This window comes from Stomoxys calcitrans, chromosome 5 (assembly GCF_963082655.1).
Source record: "Stomoxys calcitrans chromosome 5, idStoCalc2.1, whole genome shotgun sequence".
NCBI lineage: Eukaryota > Metazoa > Arthropoda > Insecta > Diptera > Muscidae > Stomoxys > Stomoxys calcitrans.
In genome coordinates this window covers 98,623,419-98,649,950 of record NC_081556.1, presented here as the reverse complement: position 1 = coordinate 98,649,950, position 26,532 = coordinate 98,623,419, and the positions used below count along the sequence as shown (strand labels likewise).

At 41.9% G+C, this 26,532-nt stretch overlaps 1 protein-coding gene across 3 annotated transcripts in view; it reads right to left on the bottom strand.

The window, feature by feature from the left end:
* The window catches only part of LOC106085158 (uncharacterized), a 332,772-nt gene that overhangs the window by 7,203 nt on the left and 299,037 nt on the right, over positions 1–26,532 (bottom strand). For all 3 annotated transcript variants that reach the window (XM_059369039.1, XM_059369040.1, XM_059369038.1), the window contains exon 5: positions 1,511–2,850. In XM_059369039.1, coding sequence (XP_059225022.1) covers positions 1,511–2,850 — 1,340 coding nt within the window. The remainder of the gene's footprint in view (positions 1–1,510; positions 2,851–26,532) is intronic.

The window sequence follows — 26,532 nt, the reverse complement described above, 5'->3', positions numbered from 1 at the left end:
ATCCTACCAGTGCGAAGACATAACTAACCATAACTAACCAGGGACCGCACGATACACGTCACCTGTTTAACTGCCCGGCCAGACCCACTCGACTCAGACCCAGATCCCTGTGGACGCACCCTGGGTCTTGACACTCAAAAGAATCAAGCAGACGAAAGATAGAATACAATAAACTGCTACAACAACAACTAAAACTACATTTTTCATGAACATTCCATTAAGGAACAGGGGATACTTCTCTACTATTAATGAGTGCAGTGCAATTATAGATTAAGCTCATTGATAAGGGGCCTCATTTTTTATACCGAGTCGAGAAGTTTTAACCTTGTAGGATATCTTATAAATGTAGCCAGGATTAGTAAGGGGATAACCGCTGCTGAACATTTTGTTGATGTTCACAACAGGATTTGAAGCCAGGCGTTCGGCGTCATAGGTGGACGCCGCCTCTGCGCCACGGTGGCCTCAATGCTACAACGGATCATGAGGCTACCAAAGTGTAGTAAGAAGGAGGTCAGTTTAGCGTTCGGTATTATAACCGGACACATATAGAACTACGAGCTAACTTATCCAAAATCGGTGAGGCAAGTAATAGCATGTGTAGGACATGCGGGAAAGATAATGAGACGTTGGAGCATTTCCTATGTCATTGCCCGGCTTTCGCGGCTAACAGACACAGGTACATAAGTGGGAATACAAGACCACACTGAAAAAAAGTGGTCCCAAAATTTAAGGAATTTTTCCTTAAAAAGTAGGAAAACTGATCATCTTTAAATTAAGTTTCCTAATCTTTGGTTCGCATCTTTAAAATTAGGACAACCATTTCTTCAGTGCAGACATGAACCCACTTAGGGACGTTGTTTGGAAAGCAATCAAGGATTTTGTTAGAAGAACGAAGTTCCTAAATTAGATTTTCCTTTTCGAGGTTACTTTTAGTAATGAGAGCGTTCAACAAGCCGATTACTAGCTTAGGTGTATGTCCACAGTGGCATGGGACGGATTAAAATCCGCACCCTCTTTTCAATCTAACCTAACCTAACTAAAAAGAAGGCTGTCCACTATAAACTGAGGGGGATATTGAACAGCCCTATTACGATTCGCTGAAGTATGCATCATCTAGGACCAAACTAAAGGCCAAAAGGAGCTGAACTTGTTAGTCAGGGCAGGCTTATAAGACGAAAGTTACAGTGCAAGGGTGACTTTGCAAAGAAAGATTTTGAGAAAACTGTGAATAGAATATAGAGCCCTGCAGTCTGCACAATACTCTATAAACGGAGAATGTATGAGCTAAGAAACACCTGAGCTACTACTAGATTTACATTTCCCGGGAAACTCTTCAACTGACTATGTGGCTTCGCTAGAGGTTGCGGCAGATTGCGGTTAAGTCAAACATTTTTGAAGGTGATCAAGCCCGTGTAACACTATTTGTAAGGCCGTGTAAGGCCGACAGACTCCCTGTCTTGGGGAGAAAAACAATTCATGTGTTTAATTTAATTTTTTTTATTGCACTTACCTTTTTAATAATTTGGATATCACAGGATCCTTAGCAAATAAAGAATCCTCATTAATGGCAGTCGATATGGAATTAAGGGATTGTTGTTGTTGTTGTTGCTGTTGATTTACAACTTTGTTATCATTAAATTGCAATTTATGTTGCTGCTGCAACATTTGCACTTCCTGCTCATAGTTCTGTCCCTGGTGCGCTGGATTTATTTCTTTATAGCCACCCATATAAACGGGTGCCGATGTGTCATCGCTGCGTTTGGGTCTTTTATTCGTTGATTTATAGTGATTATTATGGCCGAAACTATTAAAGCTACTGGCACTGGTAGCAACATGACCCAAACCACCACCATCATCAACAGCAACAGTCGCACTGTTCGGAACTCCTTCACTAAAAGTTCGGGTCCTTCGTCTGGTGTTGGTAGCAGATCTCAGAGCTTGTGGTTTAGTCGTCGTCATGGTATTTTTGGTAAAGACGATATCATCAAATGTCAATGCGGGGGTGTTTCTTCTGGTCACCGCTGGTAATGTGAATGTTGCAGCAGCACCAGCCGCCAATGATGATGTTGCCCTTGGCAGCGAGCTTGGTGAGGGGTTTGTTTGTGGTCTTTTATGCAATGCATTAATGCTCGGAATGTAATTATTGTTCAATTTATCATTAAATTGCTTTGTATTTTGATGATGATGTTGCTGTCGCTGTGATTGTTGTTGCTCCTGTCGCAGTTGTTGTACATTTCGTCGTTTGACATGATGGTTACTGTTGTTGTTCTTGCTGCCCTTGTTATGTTGTTGCTGCAAATGTTGTCGAATGTCATTATAATTGTTATTGTTGTTGCTGTTGTGGTTACTATTTCCCATTGCCGCTGTAATAAAATTCGATGTTGCCGCTGATATTGCTGCTCTTTTTGCTAATATCGATGATGATGATGACGATGACGATGACGTTGACGATAATGATGCCGATGATATTTCTGTGCCATTTTTGCCATTCGAGGAGTTGCTGCCAATATGCTGCGACGCCATCGTCATCATTATATGAGAGGTAGTCATGTTTGAGGCCATGTTGGTATTGTTGTGGTTGCTGTTGGTGGTGCTGCTACTGCTGGTGATGCTGTATGAGGTGGGTGCATTTTTTTGGTTGTCGCTATTGGATAAAGCCATTGACGACCTTCCATGTTGAAGGTTGTTGTCATTTTTAACTGCCGCCTGATAATGACCAGGATGTTGGGCTGCATGTGGATGATGACCACTGTCCGTTGCGGTTTCATAGAATTTTGGTGGTTTTATAACATCGTTGGGTTCGGCAAAATATGGCACTAATGTACTGCACACCCAGCGACGATAGGCTTCCTACAATGACAAGATGAAAAAAAGGAGTGAAAAAAATATTTACAATCACAATCGCATTATGGAGTAGATAATAATTCTCTTATGGACAAATTTAGGGGGTGTCATATTCAATGGATGAATGCCCCTGTATATGGATTGGCCATGAATAATTTCGATTTGTTTTTGGTGAATGAAATTTTGTGAATTGTCATTAAAATTTGAATTGTAGGCAGAAGATGTAATCAATGGAAGGTAAATATTAAACAAACATTTGACAAATAAGGGAAGACAAAAGTCGAGCGGTGATGGTTATATGAGGGCCATAATCATAGTAAGGCCTCTGGAGGGTGAGTTTGTCACACCCCAGAAAAGTCCTCAGAATTTTAAATACTTTTGTATTTGATGAAATTTGCTAATTTCTTTGCTGTTCAAGGGGTTTTAAGTCATTTGTTGCCAAGTCAGGCCTGTGCGACGGATGACCCATCAATTTGACGTTTTGGCGGCTCAAAAAGTCGCTGGTTTGAGCTAATGTGTGAGAGCTTGCATTGTACTGGTGAAAAATGATTCGTCTTCTCTTTTTCGTATTTCGAACTCCTCCGACGGCTTAAGGTAAACAAATTTTGGTAATCCACTCAAAATTGACTTCCTACGTTGCTCCAGCGGAACAGGCGGCCATTTGTTTAAAAGAGCTTTTTCCACGAACAACTTTCGTTGGATTTGGCTTATTGTCAAAGTCTCACAAGGTCGATTGTTGTATTATTTCGTCATCAGATCGTCACAGATTGAAGGACTGCGATCGTACTTTTTTAACATTTCTTTGCACCAATCGATACAAGCATTTTTTCAGCAATTTTCAAATTGTGCGGGATCCTAGAAGAACAAGGTATTGCATGAACCCAGGTGATCATACAATATCGAATGTTTGCTGGCGGAGAGAAGACTATGTAGAAAATTTAAGTTGACACATGTCATATTGACCGATGTCGTGTTATACCCTCTGCCATAGGATAAGGGTATACTAATTACGTCATCCTTTTGTAACTGAGTTTTTGAACTGAGACCTAACAAAGAAAATATATTCTTGACCATCTTTACACTCTAAATCGATTTATCCATGTCTGTCCGTATGCCCTTTCTTTCGTCCGTTGGTCTATCGAAAGCACGGTAACTTTCTAATGACCATATTGTCCATGTTTTGATATATGTAGCTGCCATACAAACCGATCTCTCGATTTGACTTATTGCTCCTTTAGAGGGCGCAATTTTTATCTGATTTGGCTAAAAATTTGCACATGGCGTTTTGTTATGATTTCCAGTAACTGTACCCGATATGGTTCAAATTGGTCGATGACCTGGTATAGCTCCCATATAAATTGATCTCAGATGCCTCTAAAAGGCATTTTGTTATGAATAGACATTTTGCTATGACTTTCAACATCTTTGCTAAGTAGGGTCTAAATAGGTACATAGCCTGATATACCTGTTATATAAACCGATTTTCAGACTTTAGTTCTTGAACCTCTGCAAACTGCTCATGCAACTTGTCCATGAACATTCCATTAAGGAACTGGGGCAAACTTCCCACAAATTAATTAGTGCTGTCCGATTCAATTTTTAGCTCAATGATAAGGGACCTCTTTTTTATAGCCGAGTCCGACGTGCCGCAGAGTGACACCTCTTTGGGAAAAAGTTTTTACATTGCAAAGTACCTCACAAATGTCGCCAGTATTAGTAGGGGAAAATCACCGCTGAAAAATTTTCTGAGGATTCGAACCCTGCCTCTTAAAGGTGCAAATATCCCCGATTTTACCTAAATTTGCACTAAAAGTTTAGCTATGACTTTCAACAGCCGTTGAAAGTATGACCCACATCGTTGCATAAACTAATATAGCTCCCATATAAACCGATGGCTCAATTAAACTTCTTGTGCCTCTATACGGCGCAATTACTATCCAATTTGGCTGAAAACTTAAACATGGTATTTTTATACCCACCAACATAGGATGTGGGTATACTAATCAAGTCATTCCGTTTGTAACACTTTGAAATATTGATTAAAGTATATACAGTGGCACAGAAAAGTCTACATACCCCACTTAAAAAACGCGTTTTACAAAACGAAAATTTTATACGAAAAAGTTTTTCCGCCAAATATCGAATGGTGCTGAAACTTTTCACCATTGCCACCAGTATTATAATTAGTTTAAATTTATTGGGTAATATCATATCCTCATTACGTAGCTATAAGTTTCGGAATCGGCCATTTACGATAAGGTATGTAGACTTTTCTGTATCACTATGTATTCTTTATCGTCTCGACGTTCTGAGTCGATCTAGCCATGTCCGTCCGTTCTTCTGTCGAAATCACGATAGCGGTCGAACGCGTAAAGCTAGCCGCTTCAAATTTTCCACCGATGTTTCCAAGTGATGTGGGTCATTGGGGATTGCATATGGGTCATATCGGTTCAGATTTGGATATAGCTCCCATATAAACCCAGCTCCAGATTTGACTTCTTGAGCCCCTGGAAGCCACAATTTTTGCCTGATTTGGTTAAAATTTCGCAAACAGTGTTCTGTTATGACTTTCGACAACTAAGTGCTAAGTGCGGTCTGAATCGGTCTGTAATCTAATATAGATCCTATATAAACCGATCAGCAGATTTGATTTCTTGAGCCCCGGGAAGCCACAATTCTTGCCTGATTTGGCTAAAATTTTGCAAACAGTGTTCAGTTATGACTGTCAACAATTGTGTTAAGTACGATTCAAATCGGTCTTTAACCTAATATAGCTCCCATATAAGCCGATAGCCAAATTTGACTTCTTAAGCCTCTGGAAGCTACAGTTTTTGACCGATTTGGTAAAAATTTCCCAAACTAGTGTTCTGTTATGACTTCCAACATCTGTGCCAAATACGGTCTAAGTCGGTCTATAACCTGATATAGCTCCTTTATAAACCGATCTCCAGATTGTACTTCTTGAGCCCATAAATTTTGCAGAGAGTGTTCTGCTGTGACTTCCAACAACTGTGCCAAGTACGATCCAAATCGGTCTACAACCCGATATAGCTCCCTTTGTTCGGTTCCTAGAAGCTTTTTTTGCTAGTTTGACAGAAGTTTGGGATGTAGAAAAAAATTATGCCCTTCAAGTAATTTTTTTTTTTATTAATTTTTAGCAGAACCCATGGTGGTGGTTTCTCAAGATTCGGCCCGCCCAAACGCTTTTACATGTTTATGACTTCCTACAGTCATGAGAAGAACGGTCCATATCAGTCCTTAACTGGATGTATGTACATACGAGCATGGTAACTATGCGATCCATAATGGTCGGCCGAACTTAGCACGCTTTTACTCGTTTTTCATTTTTCTTCAAAATCGACATTCCTCCTCTCTTCTTTCTCACGATAGCTTTTCTTCGCTTGGCAGGTTGGTGCTATACACGCCAGGTCTGATTAGAATTTCGACAATCTTGATCGTACTATGGGTTGCATGGGGAAGCTTTTGGTACCCAAGTAAGAATTTCGCAGCAGGGTCCATTTTATTACAAATGGCAATGATTTGCCATTGAACCGTTATATTATCATAATAGGGAGTAATTTCGTCAACCAATTGGGTCAGTCGAGGCGTAGACTCTTGAATCATGATTCCCATTTCAATTGCCGGGGTCGACATCCAAACCAAAAATGTTCCAATTTCAAACATTGAGTTGCATTAAGCGAGCATTAACGAGACTAAATTTAGCTTTGGCTGCCATTTCACCCAATCTCCGAAATATCCATTTGCGACCCTATAAAGTATACCGTCGTTAAAATCTAAGACGATCTAGCCATGTCCGTCCAAATGTCCGATGAAATCACGCTACAGTCTTTACAAGTAGAGATATTGAGGTGAAACTTTGCACAGACTCTTTTTTTGTCCATAGGCAGGTTATGTTCGACGATGGGCTATATAGGACTATATATTGATATAGCCCCCATAAAGATCGATTTACCGATATAAGGTTTTTAGGCCAATTAAAGACACATTTATTGGCCGATTTCGCTGAACTGTGGGACTGTGAGTTGTGTTAGGCCCCTCGAAATTCTTGTTCAATACGGCCCAGATCGGTCCAGATTTTGATTTAGCTGTAATATTGACCGATCTCTCGATTAAAGGTTTGGGCTCATAAAAGGCGTATTTATTGTCCTATTCCGTAGAAATTTGCGACAGTGAGTAATGTTAGGCCCCTCGATATCCTAGTTCAATACGGCCCAGTTCGGTCCAGATTTAGATATATAGATATCATATAGACCGATCATTTGATTTAATGTTTTGGGCCATAACATGGCCATTTATATTCCGATTTGACTGAAATTAGGGAGTGAGTTGTGTTAGGCCCATCGTTAACTTAATATATTTAATTTGACCTAGATCGGTCAAGATTTAGATATAGCTGCCGTACAAATCGATCCCGCAATTTAAGATCTTGGGCGATTTCGTTGAAATTTAGTATAGCGACATCATTGTTCAATACTGTCCAGAACGGTCCAAATTTGGATGTAGCCATATATACCCATCTCCCGATTTAAGGATTTAAGCCCATAAGAGATGTATTTATTAAACGATTTCGCATAATGAATCCTGTTAGATCCTTCGACATTCGTACAGGGTATGGTCAAGATCGGGCTATATTTGGATATAGTCGCCATATACGCCGATCTCCCAATTTATGTTCTTGGGACAATAAAAGCATGTTTATTACTCTATTTCGCTGAAATTTGACACTGTGGGCTGTATTAGGCTCTTCGACTTCCGTGTTCAATATGATTCAGATCGGTCTCTATTGCTGCAAATATACATATTCAGATCTCCCAAATTAAGTTCTTAGGTCCATAAAAGATGAATTTGTATTCCCTACACCACAACTGTGGTATAGGGTATTCTAACTTTGTGCATTTGTTACCAACGCTAAGAAGGAAAAGATAAGTCCTTTCGATAAGTATACCGATCGGCTTAGAACCACTCCCTGATTCGATTTAGCGTTGTCCGTCTGTCTGTCTCTGTATCCTTGCAATCAAGGTACAGGTTGCATTTGTTGTCCGATTGTCATAAAATGTTGCACAAATCGCTTTTTTTGATCCAAGCACGAACGCTACAGATTCGGTCCAGATTTAGATATAAACACGTAGAAGCAACAATTTTGGTCCGATCTTTAGAAAATTTGGTGAATAGCTTAAAAAATTCCAAATTTTAAAGAGATATTCCTATCCGTTTTCGCTCGGCATTTTTTTACAAGTTTTTTTCCATTTTCTTCCACAATGCGTGAAAAATAGAAAAGAAAATAGTCTAGAGGCGTCAAAACGCATGAACGAGGCGGCCAATCGACTTAGTCATTTCTTCAGATAAAAAGCTTATCAAACTTACTCTTCAATAAATCGATTGTAATGTGTGCCGCATGGCTTGTGGCATCGTCTTGTTGATACCACATTTCGTACAGGTCCATATATTCCAATTAAGGCCAAAAATAATCAATGAGCATGATGAGGTAGCGTTGTCCATTCACTGATACGTGACGACTGAAATCGTCGAAAAAGAAGTACGGCCCAATGACGGCGCCGGCATGTAAACCGCACTAAACAGTTTTTTTTTGGATGTAGATGATGTTGATTCATAAGGTAGATGTGGATTTTTATGAATGAAAATTAGTTACGACAAAACATTGCCCAATGCATGCACAGGCGGACAGACAGACGGACATAGCTAAATCGCATTAGAAAGAGATTCTGAGTCGATCGGTAAAGTTATCGATGGGTCTATCTCTCTTCATTCTGGGTGTTAAAAACAAATGCACTAACTTACAATACCCTGTGCAACCGTAGTGGTGTAGGGTATACAAATTTCCAAAGGGTATGTTTCTCTAAATTTTATCTTATGAAACTATATTTCCATATAAAACGTTTCAGTGGTATTCTAAAACGGCATTTCGCTATCAACCTGAATATTTCTTAATAACTGTCCTAGATTGTGTCTAATATTGCATTTCGATATGAATTAACATGTAATTTCTCTATGGAAATTGTCCTTCGTAAATGGCGTCTTATTTCTATGTTTACTCCAAATTAGATTACTTCTCTGCTTCTGATACCACCATTGAAAACAGGTCAATTATATTGACCTGATTTTGCCGCTGTACATTATAACCACAATCAATTGTTAACATTACTCATTGTGGTCTGTATATATGGCATGGGTTGCGATATGCACTTGGTACAAACATACAAATGTATATATGTATATATATATATATAGATATGTATATATCAGGGCAACGAGTGTGTTTGTATGTCTGCACTCAAGGATATCAATATTTGTCTCAATTGTCCCAAATAGAAAATATAATTCAATTTCATTTATATTGAATTACTTCGATGCTATTAATCATGGGCAGAATGGCAAACAAGTTAAAGTATGGGTGGCTTTATGGATGAAGTATGAAAAGCGTACAGTGGGTCCAAAAGCAAGTTACTAATCAGAAAAGTTGTATATGCAAAACGTTCTACATGGCTTTTTTGCATTAATAACTTTTCATACCCAACTTTCACAACAAATGGGATGGGGGTTTCAGATATTTGGCCATTCCATTTGCAAACAATGCAGCAGGAGCCGGTGGGTTGCCAAACCAGAGACGAATCGTTGAATAGGCTAATACATCATTTAATCTGTACGTCGAGGAAAGGGTCAACAGTTGACTGAATAGGCTATACTCTAAGACCGCGGACGGTGCCTGAATGTTGACAAAGCACAGTGAAATTGAATCGAAAAAAAAACTATAAAAAATCTGCCGTTTGAAAAAGCGTAAGGATTACCCTATGAAATTTTAAATGGTTAGAGACAAGGCCGAAGGGAGATCATGTCTAAAATTTTTTTAGCCACGGCGCCTCTTTGAAGTCCCCCTGAAGTTTGTCCCCTCGTCATTTAGAATATTTGTTTGGGGTGCCAAACAAATATTCTAATTGGCTCTTAAAAATCCTAAGAAAAAAGTGCGCTGGAAGTCTACTGGACTACTTTTGGTCTCGAAGATTTTCGACTTAATTTTTATTTTTTTTTTCGGAATTTTTGGCCTTTGCAACTGTATGTTATTTGTGAGGCAACAAAGATCGCCGTAACACTGAGGTGGGCATTCTTCTATTCTGTTGGGGGATGTTAATACGGTTAATACGGCCTGGCGGCATGAAATGTGATATACCAAAGAGTTCTTCCTTGTTGACGGTTTGGACGTCGTTTTCCCGAAAAGGGATCTCTGGACTGGGCGCACCCCTCCTTTCCTGTGATCTTCTGTTTGCATGGTTGGATCCGAATGAGATGAGGCACTGGAGCAGGAGGCTTCATTGAATTCCTTGGAATTATTTTAGGTGTGTGGCAACAAATATCGCCACAACACTGAGGCATTCTTCTATTCTGTTTGGGCTATGTAAAAACGGCCTGGTGGCATGCAATATAATAATATTCCAGGAACTTCTTTTTTGTTTACAGTTTGTACGTCGTTTTCCCGAAAAGGGATTTCTGGGTTGGGGGCATCCCTCTTTTCCCGTGATCCTCTGTACGCATGGTTGGATCAGAATTAGATGAGGTAACGGAGCAGGAGGCTTCATTGGATTCCTTGGAATTAGGGACACTTATAGGCCTCTGGATTGTTGCAGCGTATTTTAGGCAGAGCTCTTCATGGTGCAGAAGACACTGAAGACGATTTCAATGTGGAGCGGCGCTCCTATTAAACTGACATTGGATATACGTGGGCAGTCAAGCGGCACTAAAGGCTCTGTCATCAGAAGATGTAGATGATAGACTCTTCTAGGCCCTGATCTTGATCGCCATGACATTTTAAGTCGATCTAGTCATGTCTGTCAGTCTTTAGGATTGTCTGCGGTAAGCAGGGTTAGTTGCGAAGTAGTAAAGCTAGGCGCTTGAGATTTTTCACAAATACTTCTTATTAGTTTGGATTGGAAATGGGCCATATCGGTCCATGTGTTTCTATAGCTCCCATACCAATCCAGGATCTTGACTTCTTGCGCCCCTAGAGAGCGCGGCTAGCAATCGAGGCTGAAAGCCGCGTGTGCTCCAAAGTTATCTAACGTAAACCTAACGTAAATTATCTAACGTAAACCGGAAATCGTCCAGGAGACACAGAACGATAATTGAAATTGTTTCGGTAGAAAAGGAACCTCATCGAACCGTTCAATGTTAAGATATTATTTTAAGGGGTATCAGCTTATCTTGTGACCTCTTTTGGGGTCTAGAAGTAAATCGTTAGGTAAGGTTAGTTTTAAGTGGTAGTCTGCCATAAGACTCACTTAGATGTTTTTGTCCATTGTGATACCACAGGATCAGAAGAAGGAAGATGCTTTCTAGTTCCTACCGTTGAACTATCCAGATCGCTTAAAAAAGCCCATCTGACTGCCACAGCGGAACACACACAGAACGTGTTCTATAGCCTCTTCTTCTTCGATATCTTCACAGCTTCTGCAAAAGTCGTTACAGCATGTTTTCCGATTAAACAGTGACCTGTCTTGAGGAACACAATGACTGAGACATCTGTTCTAGCCAGTGACAGCAAAGCGGTAAACCTCTTCAAGTCTAGATTACGCCACATAGTTTTGGAATGCTCACAGCCACCATCTATCATTAGTTGCCCTTCGGGCCTGATACTGAAAACTTAGTTTACATGTCGCTAGAGGCATACCGACAGATTACAGTTTCCCTGCAATGCGTTCCTAGTCCGCTTTACAATTCCCTTGGATATCTCTGTGGCCTGGCATTCAGAACAGGTGAATTTTGAACTATTCAGCCCCGTTGAAAGATCTGCGACAGTCGAGGGCGGTTTTTGGTTTCAGAACTACGTGCTCCAGGATTTTATGGCTGCATGGCTGTGTAGAAGTAAATAAAGTTAAAACGATGTGGATGACATCAATGCTCGGAGTGCCCTGTAATCCCGAAAAATAGAGAAAGTTGGGAACTTCAACTTAGAGAAAGTCAGTAATTGTACCTACATGTACATGGAAATTGGCGAAGTAGTTTGTGTTGATGAAGAATATCGGCGTAGTATGTAACTGAAGCTGTATGATGCCTTTGTTTTATTAAAACGAAGAAGGTCTCAACTTAAAGAACTTTTCACTGGTTTGCTTCGAAACCAGGTGTTCGCCTAATGAAGGTCAGTTCGCCTAATGAAAATGAGAGAAGTATCCCTTTTGCTCCGTAATAGAATGATCGTGCGCAAATTCACAAATTCACAATATATGATGAAGTAGAGTTTCATACTCCTAAAACTTTGCTATTTCGATATACGAGTATGTATACACTAGTATATATAAGCAATGTGGAACATATCTTTGTCCAAAATGGGTATTTTGGGGATTTTTGTAAAAAAATTCAGGCAGAATTTATTTTTGGTTTTTAAAGAAAAGGAAATATGGCTTGATATTGAAAATATCAAAGAAAGTAAGTCAAAATGCATTTTTGTCAAAAAAATTGGATATCAACTCACGATAGTGCTCACCATTTACAGTTATGTTACGATTCGCATCATCTTTGGAGAAGTATGGGCCAATGATGCCACCAGCCCATAAACCGCGCCAAACTGTAAACTTTTCTAGATGCATTGGTAGCTCTTGCATTCATTACAAAATCGACAATTCTGCTTCTTGAAATACCCATTGAGCCCAAAGTGAGCTTCGTCGTAAAATGGAAGAAGCGCGCGATACATTTTCTTAACAGAGCACCCATTCGTTTTGCTCTGTTCGTTTGTAAGACGATTCTTGGTTAAATTATAGACCAAACTGAAAATGTTTGACAGTGAAACAAAACACGAAACCTGAGCAGACTCTTTAAACTAGTGTTGACGAAAAGATAATAGCTAAAAAATCACCCTTTATGATCCGAATCAGTCTATAAACAGATATACTACTAACTAAATTTCCCATAAACATTCCATTTAGGAACAGGGGTATCCCCTCTCTTATATCAATGAGTGCAGTCCGATTGAAGTTTAAGATCAATGTTAAGGGGTCTCCTTTTTTATACCGAGTGCGAACGGCGTGCCGCATAGCTACACCACTTGGTAGAGAAGTTTTAACAAGGCAGGATACCTTACAAATGTAGCCAGCATTAGTAAGGGGATAACCACCGCTGAAAATTTTGTTGATGTTCACTCCGGGATTTGAACCCAGGTGTTCGGCATCATAGGCGGACATGTTAATCTCTGCGCCATGGTGGCCTCCATATGAGGGCTATAAACAGATATAACCCCCATGTAAACCGATCTCCAGTTTTGACTTCTTGAGCTCCTAGAAGCCTAAATTTTCACCTGATTTGGTTGAAATTTGACCCAAAAACCCATCTTATGAATGGTACATGACAACACGGTATGGTGATATAGGCACCCTAAGAAACCTCAATAAATTCCCAATTCCATTGCTACAAAATAGTTCAAATACTAACTCAGTTAATAAGGATAAATTTTTAGCGGAATCCATGGTGGTGGGTACCCAAGGCTTGGCCTGGCCCTTTTTATTTGTTTTATTTTATTTTGTATGTTTAGTTCGAAGCAGGAAAAAAACTGACTCAGAGCAACACGGTTGTTTTTTCTTTTTCTTTTGTAGTAGGATACGTGTACAACAAGAACCGCACCAAAAACAACGAATGCGTACTTATGAAGAAACCGAACTGTCCCCAACATAGAGACCATTAATCTGGTGTTTTCACCGGTTTATTCATTGAAAAGAAAAATACGCCAAAGCAGCCTAAAATGACTGGTGATATGGACGTTAATTTGTGTTAATAGGAGTGAATTTATCCCAAACATCCCGCAGGGTATGTAGTGTATGTTAGCGTTTCCCATATTTTATAATAATTGAATGCGTACTTACGAAGAAACCGAACTGTCCCCAACATAGAGACTTTTAAACTGGTGTTTTCACCGGCCTATTCTGTGAAAAGAAAAATACGCCAAGCCGACACTCAATGGACTAAAAAAACTGGTGATATGGACGTTAATTTGTGTTAATAGGGGTGCAGGGTATATACATTCATATGTATGTATGTATATGTAATTATGATTGCGCCAGTGTATGTTAGTGTTTCCCATATTTTATGATTATTAGTTATGGCGCCGTATTTGTCATTTTTACACACAGCAGCGACAACAACAACAATAGCAACAACAAATGATGCCTTTATTTAGACTTCTGCCCTCCTATTCCCACCCCAGCACAGCAAAGGACATGGCACTCAAAGTTCGATTAGTTGTCTGAGATGCACATATTCGTTGATGTATGCGCGGGAGTATGTGTTTGTCTATGTGTGGTTGAGTGTATGGGTGTGATTGTAAACTTTATTTCCCTTTTAGGCATTTTCATGTTAATTACTTTGTTGTACATCATAAAAAGTTCATAAAAATGGAATTATTCCAAAGGAAATTAAAATCATAATTACCAGCAACGTTTCATTGCTTGTGTATGTAAATTTTTTATTCAATTCATAAAACAATTGCATTGTCATCTCAGAAAGGACTGCGCTTGAGTTTTTAGTAGTTAACTCCATGGGACAATAGTTTCATTTTATGGAGCTAAAAGTTCTCTGAATTGAACTGAAACAAGGGAATGAAGGCTTTGTCCTAGTTATCGGAAGATAATATAGATGAGAATGATGAACAAGTATGTTCAAAAGGATGGATTTTTTTTCAGTGAACCATTGAGTGGAGCGGTCGTTTTGTTATATCGCTCCGTAAGAATATTCTGTAACTTGTAATAGGTATAGATGCGATAGTGTTATACATTATGCGCTATATATGATTTACCTCTGTTTCGAGTGTAGTGGTAGCTCTAGAGTCCGGGAGTAGGCTCATAATAGACTCCAAAGACTCAACAGCTGAAGTGATGGTATCAGGCCATAGCATGTTATCTTCTACTGAGACCTTGACTGGTAGAGCAGATGTGCCAAACTCCGCTAGTCGACAGACTACTGCTCACCAAAGGCTTTTGACGAAGACACCTGGTTTGAGTCTGGAGTACAAGGTCGAACCTTTTTTATCTTCGCATGCGGATAATTTGCCTAGACCATCGGCCTTCCCCGGAAAACCAATACGTTCTTTATGAGGTTGGAATAATAGAAGACACAGGTTTATTGAAAGGCTTGGTGCGAATGATTCTTAGGCTCTCACCAATAGGGAGAGAGACTTCCTAAATTGGGCTGGGGGATTCACTGCACATGCTACCCCAAAGACAACACGTCTAGATTAGGAAACTGCAGCGCAGTCAGCCAAAAGGCTGCGGTCACCGGGAGGGCTTCCCACGCCTAAAAGAACTAGGGCGAATAATAGTAAGATGGCTCCGAGAACTTTTGCTAATGTCGCAAGGGACAGTTTGGTGATAGCGGTTGTCGACAAGGGAGAATAACATTTCCTGGGTCTCCGCCAGTTTGTGGCGATGCAGGCTGCTATCGGTTTTTGAAGGACTTCGGAAATATGGCTTGACATCGAAAATATCGAAGAAATTATGTCAAAATGCATTTTGGGCCATAAAAAGTTGAATATCATCTCACGATAGCCCTCACCATTTACAGTTATGTTACGATTCGCATCATCTTTGGAGAAGTGCGATCCAATGATGCCACCAGCTCATAAACCGCACCAAACTGTGACTCTTTCTAGATGCATTGGTAGCTCTTGCAATGGTTCTGGCTGATCTTACTCCCAAAAGGAAGAAGCGCGCGATAAATTTTCTTAACAGAGCACCCATTTTTATAATACAATTCAAAAATTTGCAAGACTTGTTTGTTTGTAAGACAATTCTTGGTTAAATTATAGACCAAACTGAAAATGTTTGACAGTGAAACAAAACACGAAACGTGCGTAAGCTCTTTTAACTAGTGTTGACAAAAAGTTAATAGCTAAAAAATCACCCTTTATGATCCGAATCGGTCTATTAACAGATATACTACTAACTAAATTTCCCAAGAACATTCCATTAAGAAACAGGGGATACCTCTCTCATATCAATGAGTGCAGTCCGATTAAAGTTTAAGCTCAATGTTAAGGGGTCTTCTTTTTTATGACTAGTCCGAATGGCGTGCCGCATGGCTACACCATTTGGTAGAGAAGTTTTAACAAGGCAGGATACCATACAAATGTAGTCAGCATTAGTAAGGGGATAATCACCGATGAAAATTTTGTTGATGTTGACTCCGGGATTTGAACCCAGGCATCATGGTATACAGACTAATTGCCTTTGGGCATTAACGCTCAATTGAAATATATCGTTGTGCCCTAAAAAGATTGATGAGATTTGGCCAAGCGCAGGCTTTAGTCAAGAAGGAAGATATTTCTTCTCGACCAATTGCGCATGCTTGGATACCAAGGCTTCCTTCTGATCCTGAATCCATTCTTGCAAGACTAAGGGAATGTTATGACTGGAAACATGCAGTATTCGTACTAAACTCCGGCTGTCGCAGACCTGAACAAGTCTGATGGAGTTAATCCTACGTATTCAACAAGTTGATACTGAAGGTCTATAGAAGCGATGGGTTTGGGGAATCAGAAGACGACTCAACAGTTGTTACTGAACCCTTGCCTGAAAATCGATCGACCATATCGCTAAGGTCTGGTGGATTGCAGGAGATTGGAAATCTCCCTGCCACGATCGAAACAGGAGGGGAAGGCATCGAAACGGGACCGGACAAGCCCAGTGTGGGTGGGTCATCTAGTTGAACTGGGCTCAAGGTGTGCTTCAGAGGGGAAGGGCAGAACTCAAAAAGGACTTCGACAGCAGTAGCTGGTAAGGCATCTAAGGAGGAATCGTCCACACGGCAAGTGTACGGTGTCCTAAGGAAGAGTGGTTCCCCTAAACACTTGCCTGAGAACCTATCGACCATATCGCTTAGGTCTGGTGGATTGCAGGAGATTGAAAATCTCCCTGCCACGATCGAAACAGGAGGGGAAGGCATCGAAACGGGGCCGGACAAGCCCAGTGTGGGTGGGTCATCCATTTGAACTGGGCTCAAGGTGTGCTTCAGAGGGGAAGGGCGAAACTCAAAAGGGACTTCGACAGCAGCAGCTAGTGAGACATCTAAGGAGGAATCGTCCACACGGCAAGTTTAGAGTGTCCTGAGGAAGAGTGGTTCCATTACTTTCTCTCCTGCCTTTGGTTGCGTACGGAAGCTCATCATGACAAGATCTAACGGATTTTGTAAGTATGAACTACTGGAGAAAGCAGAAAATGAGGCTAACGCAGCAGTGGTGAAAGTTCTGAATCCTGACTATGGTCCGGTTTCTGCAGATATATCTCCACCATAGTAAGGCCGCTCCGGCAGCACTAAAGGTCCTCCTGATGGCAGGGGGATTTGACGTGGTTCTTGCCAGATACAATGGGTGTGTGGAGGAAAGGTTAGTGGACTTAGACTTCTGAAATTTAAACTACTCAAGCGTACAGGGAATAAGAGATACAGAGCCTGTATTCTTGCAAAGAGTAGTCACAATGTGTTTCTTTTTGGCTGCTTTCTCTATTTATGACACACGTTTCTGAGATGCCGTCTTCAAACCTTACGTTGTTGGCCGACTCTGCAAGGAAAAAGAGCCTCATTGTATGATGTGATGCTAATGCACATCACCAGATACGTGGAAGTTCGGATATCAGCGAAAGGGGTGAGCTACTTATCAAATCCCTACGGGAATGGGACAGATCCCAAACCTGTCACGGGATAGGTCCTATGGTGATTGGGAACGATTCCAATTCTCGTCCCCTTACATGGCAAAAACCTATCACTTTTCTAAAGGTTTGTCGCTCGAGGTGACGAATTGCCACCATTTTAACACCGTAGGATAGGTCCTGGGACAGTTCGAAAAGGATGAGTACATTTTGCAAGTAACTTTAGTTAGTTAGTTGTAATAAAAGGAATAAACCAACCTTTGTTACCAGTAGCAGGTAGGAGGTACTAGATGTTACCTTTGTATCGGAGAATATAAGCAGAACGATAAGCGATTAAGAAGTGTTGGATGACCACAGCTACTCTCTTCACCAATGTTGTATCATACTGCAGAAGTAGCCCCTTTGGATAAACAGAAGAAAGGCGGATTGGTGTAAATTGCGGAACACATTCTGCACGAATTTCCTCTCTAGACCTAAAAGGGAAGCGAAAACTACGGGGGACACAGACATAATGGTCAAGAGGATCACGAAGGCCCTGGATGACTCGATTGTGTCAGCTTGCTCTAAAGCCAAACCAAGGGGCAAACAGCTACCACCGTGGCGCCAGAAGAGATTGTCGCTGGTATGCATACTTCGGAGGTTATTGGGGAAATTGTGTCTAAGCCGAAAATCCTTTGGGCGATAAGAAGTTTCGACTCCTTTAAGTCGCCACCCTGATGATGTATCACCGGTTGAATTACAACCTGTGTCTTATAGACTGGTTCCTTGGCTAAGGGAGATATACTCTGCTTGTATCAGCATGTCATATATACCCGTGGGATGGAGGGACACGAAGGTTGTTTTCATTCCGAAACCAGGAAAACCTTACCACACAAAAATGAAAGATTTTCGTCCGGTTATTAGTCTGTCATCCTATGTTAGGGCAAATATCACTGGAGATCGCCTGTGCAGGCGGCAACATTCATCTAGTTAAGGAAAATCCACTGAAACAGCCCTTCACGACCTATTCGGCTACATAGAGGATTCTCTTGCTGTCAAGGAATAAACAATGGTAGCATTTCTTGACATTGAAGGCGCTTTCATTAATGTAAAATCGACGTCAACCACGAAGGAGTTGAAGTTTCTAGGCATCAACTCTACCGTAATAAAGTTTTTTAGCAACTTATCTGTTGGTGTAAAAAGGTGGGTCAGCCGGGGTACACCCCAAGGAGGTTTACTGTCTTTACTGGACAGGAAATTGAACTTCAAATCCAACATTTTGGAAAGGGCAAGAAAGGCAACTCTTGCCCTATACACCTGCAAGAGAGCCATTGGCAAAAGTTGGGGATTTAGGCAGCGTGTTATGCACTGGGTATATACGGCAGGTGTTACACCTCTGATGGTATATGCTGTAGTTGTTGTAGCCACGTTTGCATGTGGAGGTGGCGATTCTCTTCAAGCTCCTGTAGATGAACAATCTCGATCCGGTCCAAAGGCGCTCATAACTCGCCTTGTTGTATTGAGTATCATAGGGACTCAGTATTTAGCAAGAGCCGGTGCCACCTGACTTCTCACTGAGACTCTCACCTCGATATCGCTGATTTTCCGCGACTCCCCTATTCGCAACCTGTGGATGCGCCCGGTAGCTCACAGCTAAGCTTCTAGGGACAGCGATGAACACCGCACAGATCGGACCTTAAAGTTCCAGCCTGAATGGTGCTCACAGCTATCCCGTGGTATATGGTGTTGTGGTCTGGTGGACGGCGCTTCAAAAGTCCATCTACTGTTCAATAGTCAACCTGATCCAAAGGATGGCTTGTTTGTGCATCACAGCCACACTGCTGGCGACACCATCTGATGTACTGAATTTAATGGCTTATCTAATGCCTCTGGACGTTGTGGCTACTCTCATAGAAAAAAATTTGCTGAAAATAACAAACACTGTCTGATTAATATTGGTAGTTAATTTTGCTGCTATTGTAGCAGTGTCATATGCTATATGGTGTTGTGGTCTGGTGGACGTCGCTTCAAAAGCCCACTTACTGAATAGTTCAACGGTAGGAACTAGAAGGCATCTTCCTTCTCCCGTTCTTGTGATATCACAATGGACTTAAACTTTGAAGTAAGTCTGATGGCAGACTGACACTTAAACCTAACCTAAATCTTACCTAAAGGCGACAAAGCTTTAAAGCAGCATTGTATTAACCCGAATCGTCAATATAGAACCTCACGCATTCCACAATATCCCGGATCTCCGTCTCCACAATACAGTATGTTATTATGGCAGTCGAAAACAGTTCGCAGTCTCTGGATCCTCAATGTAGACCCCCGGGCCCACTCTGTCCTCTAACTGTGATCCAGCCGTGTAGCATGAGCTTCGCAGAGTTCCGTCAAGCCAAGACTGTGCCACTAGCAGCATTGCCTCGCACCCGACCTCAAGTGTCGTCTCAGGTATTCAATCCCAAAACCTTTTCCGCTCTATTTGTCTGGGTTACTTTGCAATATTGACACGGCACATTTAACCGATTATGGGCTTAGGTGTATGCCTATTATGCCAGGAAGCGTTTCGTACCCTCTTTTCAATCTAACAAAGGTTAGGTAAGGTAAGAGTAGCTGTCCATTACAGGCTCACTTGGCCAACTTTTCATCCAAGCAGGCTGCCAACTCGGCTACCGGTCGCCTCAATCTAAATCTTCGCAGAGTTCCGTCAATCCAAGACTGTGCCACAGCAGCATTGCCTCGCACTCGACCTCAAGTGTCGTCTCAGGTATTCAATCCGAAAACCTTTTCCTCTCCATTTCTCTGGGTTACTTTGCAGTACTTGGATTGAAGGAACCCTAGTATTGCCATCTGGAAGATCATGTTACACGGATGGATCAAAGCTTTAGGACCGAGTGGGCCTGGGGGTCTACATTGAGAACCTAGGGAATGAGATCTGTTTTAGACTGGTTGACCATAATACGGTCCTGTAGGCGTAGATCCAGACGATCACGGAATGCGTGAGGTGGTATGGTGTTAACGCGAGGACGTCGAGTATGAACATCCTTACGGACAGTAATCAGGCCATAAGGGCTATAACAACTAGGACGGTAAGGTCACAAACAGTGTTGGAATTAAGTTGGAGATTAATGTCTTCTCTGAGGATGTCACGATCCGCATCGTTTCGGTGCCGGGCCATAGCGGAGTAACTGGGAATGAGAAAGCCGACGATTTGGCAGTGAAGGCCAGAGGACTGCCGTCAATAAACTTGGTTAACCCGAAGCCTTTCGGTGTGAAGCAGTCCGAGTTAAGGGCGTGGGCGATGAATGCGCATGCAACCCTGTGGAACAGCGAAATGGTCAGTGGTGGTATGGGGAAAATCCAAATCGTGAGAAGTCGAGGCTTTTACAGAATGAAAGTAAGAAGGTAGTCGCCATAGCTCTCGGTATCATAACAGGACATATAGGACTGCGATTTGGCAGTGAAAGCCAGAGAACTGCCATCAATAAACTTGGTTAACCCGAAGCCATTCGGGTCGAAGCAGTCCAATTAAGGGCACGGGCGGTGAATGCGCATGCAACCCTGTGGAACAGCGAAATGGTCAGTGGTATGGGGAAATCCAAATCGTGAGAAGTCGAGGCTTTTAAAGAAAGTAAGAAAATAGTCACTATAGCCCTCGGTATCATAACAGGACACATAGGACTACGAGCTTACTGATGTAAAATCGGTGCGGCAAGTGATAGCATGTGTAGGTCAGCGGGGAAGATGATGAGACGTTGGAGCATTTCTTTTGTCATTGCCCGGCTTTCGCGTCTAGTAGATACCGGCACTTAGGTGGGGACACAATACCAGACATGAACCAACTTAGGGGCATGGCAGGGAAAAGAATTAAGGATTTTGTAAGTAGCAGGGAATATATAACATAGATTTTTTTTGCGAGCTTACTTTTTAGCCGATTACTGGCTTAGGTGTACGTCTACAGTTGCATGGGGCAGATTAATATCTGCACCCTCTTTTCAACCTAACCTATGTTGCAATTTTTCTCCATCGCCGTTTTTCCCACTAACCTACGAAGAGTAAGTTGGTATCAGGCACCGAATGATTCTTCTATTTTATACACAATTCGAAGGTGGCATCCAAGGATATCTCTTTGACTTCTGCATGTTGCTTGCTTCTGAGCCATTCCCTGGGTAACGTACTACCACTGAACTACGAAGAGTAAGTTGGTATTGGTCAAATTACGCTTCTGTAGATCCACGTCCGATCACTCCTAAGCATTTGAACCTGTCGGATATCAAAATTGTTTTTTTTTTTTTGGTGGCAGATTTCAGTCTTCTGTGGGTAAACGCTCAGATCTAGGTCAGTCTATGGTATCCACAAGACCCTTACGGCCGTCCTGCATAGCTCTTACGGTCCCCTTTCACTTAGACTTCCTATGATATCGTTTGAGAAAAAAAAATTATGTGTTCTGTGCCACCTTCTTCTTATATTATGGCACCCACAAATTATCCAACTGTTCCCTCTTAGCATATGGCTTATACAGAACATAAGTACTCGGTCCACCCGCTGCTGTTCAATAGTCTCACAATTTTAAACGCCTAACGTGCAAATCTGGCATCGAATGATTCTTCTATTTTATACACAATTCGAAGGCGGCCTCCAAGGATATCCCTTTGACATCTGCATGTTGCTCGCTTCTGAGCCATTCCCTGGGTAACGTACTCTTTTTCATGGTATCCTCAATAAGCTCCATGGTTCAAGGGCCTTTGTTGCCTCATAACGTGTGTTGCCGGGTTTGGGTATGAACACCTTGCCTCCTGCCAAGCCTTTGGAGTATATGCGGGTTCTCGGCATGTTGTGAACAAAGTGGCACGATGGGGAGCTAGATTGTCTGACTTATTCTGATGTAAAGCTGGAAATATTCCACTGGGTCCTGGTGTTTAATATGGTCTTTGCCAATGCAAAATCTACTGGCCTCAAACTAATTTCGGTGGCTTAATTTTCCATGGACATTTCCAATGGTCAACATCAGCGTCTGTTCCCAGGTTAGGGGCGGCTGGTGGCGGGCGTCGGTACTTGGAGCAAGCGGCTCGCCACAACGAGGGATACATGCAATCCCACAAACCAATGCGGTTGGGGCGCTGGGCCAGTAACCCGCCCCCGGAAAACATAGAACTACTATGAAAAACAAAGGAATAGTAAAAACGGACCCCCCCCCAACGTTGACGACCCATGCAAACGAAAAAAGGACCATGATTTGCGGATCTGCACCTGGAATGTCCGCACTCTTTATAGAGAAGGTGCAGTATACGCGCTGGCGGATGTATTAGAGAAGTACAAGACAGACATAACCGCCTTACAGGAAGTGTGATGGATTTGGGAATGGCGTCACTACAACACCAAACAGTGACGAACTATACTTTAGCTGCCATAAAACGAGGCATGAATTTGGCTGCGGATTTGTGGTTAGTTGAAGACTGAAACACCTAGTCTCCAGCTTTACTCCGGTAGCCATCATTCGCATAAAAGCCAAATTCTTCAACATCAGCCTTATTTGTGCCTATGCCCCGACGGAAGACATGGACGAGCAGACCAAGGATATTTTCTACGAGCGCCTAGAGAGAGAATATGACCGCTGACCCACCCATGATATTAAAATCGTTCTGAGAGATTTTTATGCGAATATAGGGAAGGAAGACATTTTTGGTCCAACAGTCGGAAAGTTTAGCCTCCACGAGATAACGTCCAGTAATGGGTTGAGGCTGATAGATTTCGCCGCGGCGAAAAACATGGTAGTTAGTAGCACCAGATTTCAACATAAAAATATTCACAAAGCCACATGGCTGTCACCCGATCGAAACACGAGGAATGAGATTGATCACGTTGTGATAGATGGAAGGCATTCATCCAGCGTGATAGATGTACGATCGATCCGTGGAGCGAATATAGATTCGGATCATTACCTTGTTGCAGCAAAGGTTCGCACACTGCACGGAAGCTGGGCATTGAAAAGCTGCAAACACAACAAATGGCAGCGGCATACTCCACTCGACTGACCCAACTGCTTGATGAAAGCACTCCTTGTTCCGATGATATAATGGCGCAGTGGCAAACTATTGCCCACTCCATGGAAAATGCCGCGAAATCCGTACTTGGGTACCGAAAGCCTCCTCCAAAAAACCCATGGTACGACCAAGAATGTCGAGATGCTACTGAAGCCAAGAATGCGGCATATAGAGCAACCCTGCAATCAGTAGCAACGCGCCAGATGACGGAGAGGTATCGGGAGAAAAGGAGAGAGGAGAAACGTTTATTCCGCAGAAAGAAAAAGGAAATGGAAAGATGTGAATGTGAGCGAATTAAGATGTACAGGAGTCAGAATGAAGTCCGGAAATTCTACCAAATAATTAAACATCAAACCGATGGCTTTGGTGCAGGCACATCCTCCTGCAGAGACAAAGAAAGAAATCTGGTAACTGACACAGACAACATGCTGAGGATATGGAAGGATATGGTATGGAGGATATGGTTGGCGGCGAAGAAGATACCGCAGAACCAATCCCTGATGATGGTATAGAATGTTTACCTCCTAGTCAGAATGAGGTCCAAGTAGCAGTAACCCCACTAAAGAACAACAAGGCAGCAGGAGCCGATGGGTTACCCGCTGAACTATTTAAGACCGGAGGCGACACGCTGATAAGGCGTATGCATCAGCTTATCTGCGCAATCTGGCTAGAAGAACGCATACCCGATGATTGGAACCTCAGCATACTATGTCCCGTACACAAGAAAGGAGACAAGACGGAATGTGCCAACTACAGTGGAATAAGTCTCCTCCCCATCGCATACAAGATACTCTCCAGCGTACTGTGTGAACGATTAAAACCTAAAGTCAATGAGATAATTGGGCCCTATCAATGCGGCTTTGGACATGGTAAATCCACCCTAGACCAGATATTCACACTGCGCCAAATCCTGGAAAAGACCAGAGAAGGACACATCAACACTTACCACCTCTTTGTTGAATACAAAGCCGCCTTCGATACTCCTATACGTTCAGAGGTATTTCAAGCCATGTCTGAGTTTGGTATCCCTGCAAAATTAATAAGACTCTGCAGGATGACACTTGCTGATACGCGTTCCTCAGTAAGAATAGGCAAGAATCTCTCCGAACCATTTAATACCAAACGAGGATTCAGACAAGGAGACAGCCTCTCGTGTGATCTCTTTAATATCCTGCTGGAGAAGATTATACGAGATGCAGATGTGAATAGATATGGCACACTAATCACAAGAGAGCACATGCTACTTGCCTATGCCGACGATATAGATATCATAGGTCAGTCACCGGAAGTAGTAACTGCAGCCTTTGAAAGAATCGAAAGAGAGTCAGCGAAAATGGGTCTGGCAGTAAATGGAGATAAGACGAAATGGATGGTCTCCACTCCCAAAAAGCCTTGTACAACCGAGCAGATAAAGAACATGGAGAAAGTTGGGAACCACAACTTTGAGATAGTAACTTTTTCTACCTCGGCACCGCCGTAACCGAAACGAATGACACCAGTTTTGGCATTAAGCGAAGAATAATACTGGCAAACAGATGCTACTTTGGACTAAGTAAGCAGTTTAGAAACAAGGCCATCTCTCGACAGACGAAGACTACACTTTACAAGACACTGATACTACCCGTGCTGTTATATGGTTCTGAAGCATGGGTACTTGTGAAAGCAGATGAGGCAGTGCTTGGAGTATTTGAGAGAAAGATTCTTCGTAAAATAAATTGACCAGTTTGCGTTAACGGAGAATATAGGCGACGTATGACGACGATAGTATAGTTACACGCATCAAAATATAACGGCTGCGTTGGCTAGGTCATGTTGTCAGAATGGATGAAGAAGCTCCAGCAAAGAAGTCTTTTGAAGGCAAACACCGTGGTACACGCAAACCGGGAAGACCAAAAGCCCGATGGAAAGATCAAGTTGTGCGAGACACCTCGAAACTTGGTGTCAGAGATTTTAGAATGAGCGCAGAAGATCGAGGCGCTTGGAACGCTATTCTACGTTCGGCTAGTGGAAGAAATATTCTGTCATAGCCAATAAAAGTAAAGTAAAGTAAGGCTTAATTTTTCATCCGTTAGACCTTCAAAAGTTCCACCTTCCCTCCCGTCAAGCCTTTGGAGTTTATGCGAGTTCTAGGCATGTTGTGAATAAAGTGGCAGGATGGGTAGCTAGATAGTTTGACGGCTTCTGATGTAAAGCCGGAAATATTCCACTGGGTCCTGTTGATTAACATGGTCTTTACACATGCAACATCTACTGGTCTCAAACTATTATGAGACGTTTCCTGGTTAATTTTCCTACCGTTGGACCTCCAAAAGTTCCATCCGTTCAAAATTAGGCCATTTCTTATTATAAAAATTTCTTATTCTGGTGAAATCAACTGTTCTAAATGGGTATTCCAAGTGATTTGGACTGCAGAACATCGTTTTTACCTACCAGTAACACCGACTTCTATAAGATAACATACTGTAGCCATGTTTGCATTAGCAAACTTAACACTACCCTCATGCCTCCAGCTATTTCATGCAACTTCTAATCCTTTTCTTTATTCCTCAAACCGTGCTAGACAACAAATTTGTTGATATGGTACCATGAAAGAGACCGCCTTTGTTGCTTTTATCACATCTAAATATTGTCATAAACTTAAATGTTTAATGAACCCATTCATCCATTCATTCATTCATTCAGTCATTCATTGTTGCCCCGGCCATGACTCATGGCACATTGTAAGCATCATTGCTCTCCTTTGTTTACCCCCAGAGAATTTTGGCAATTGCTCCCCCAAATTTCCGTTTCCAAAGATAAGGTCGCACATGCCGCACATTGTAATCGTACTCGATCAAGCAAAAACTCTTAATAAATTTTATGACAATATTTAGCAAAAATTTTCATTAGTTAATATTTCTGTTTTGTTTCGTGTTCGCCTTTTCTATGGCTCTTGCATTTGACTACGGAATGTGACAAACGAATGGATGGGAGAGTATAGAATCAATGATTATGAGTTTATTGACTCG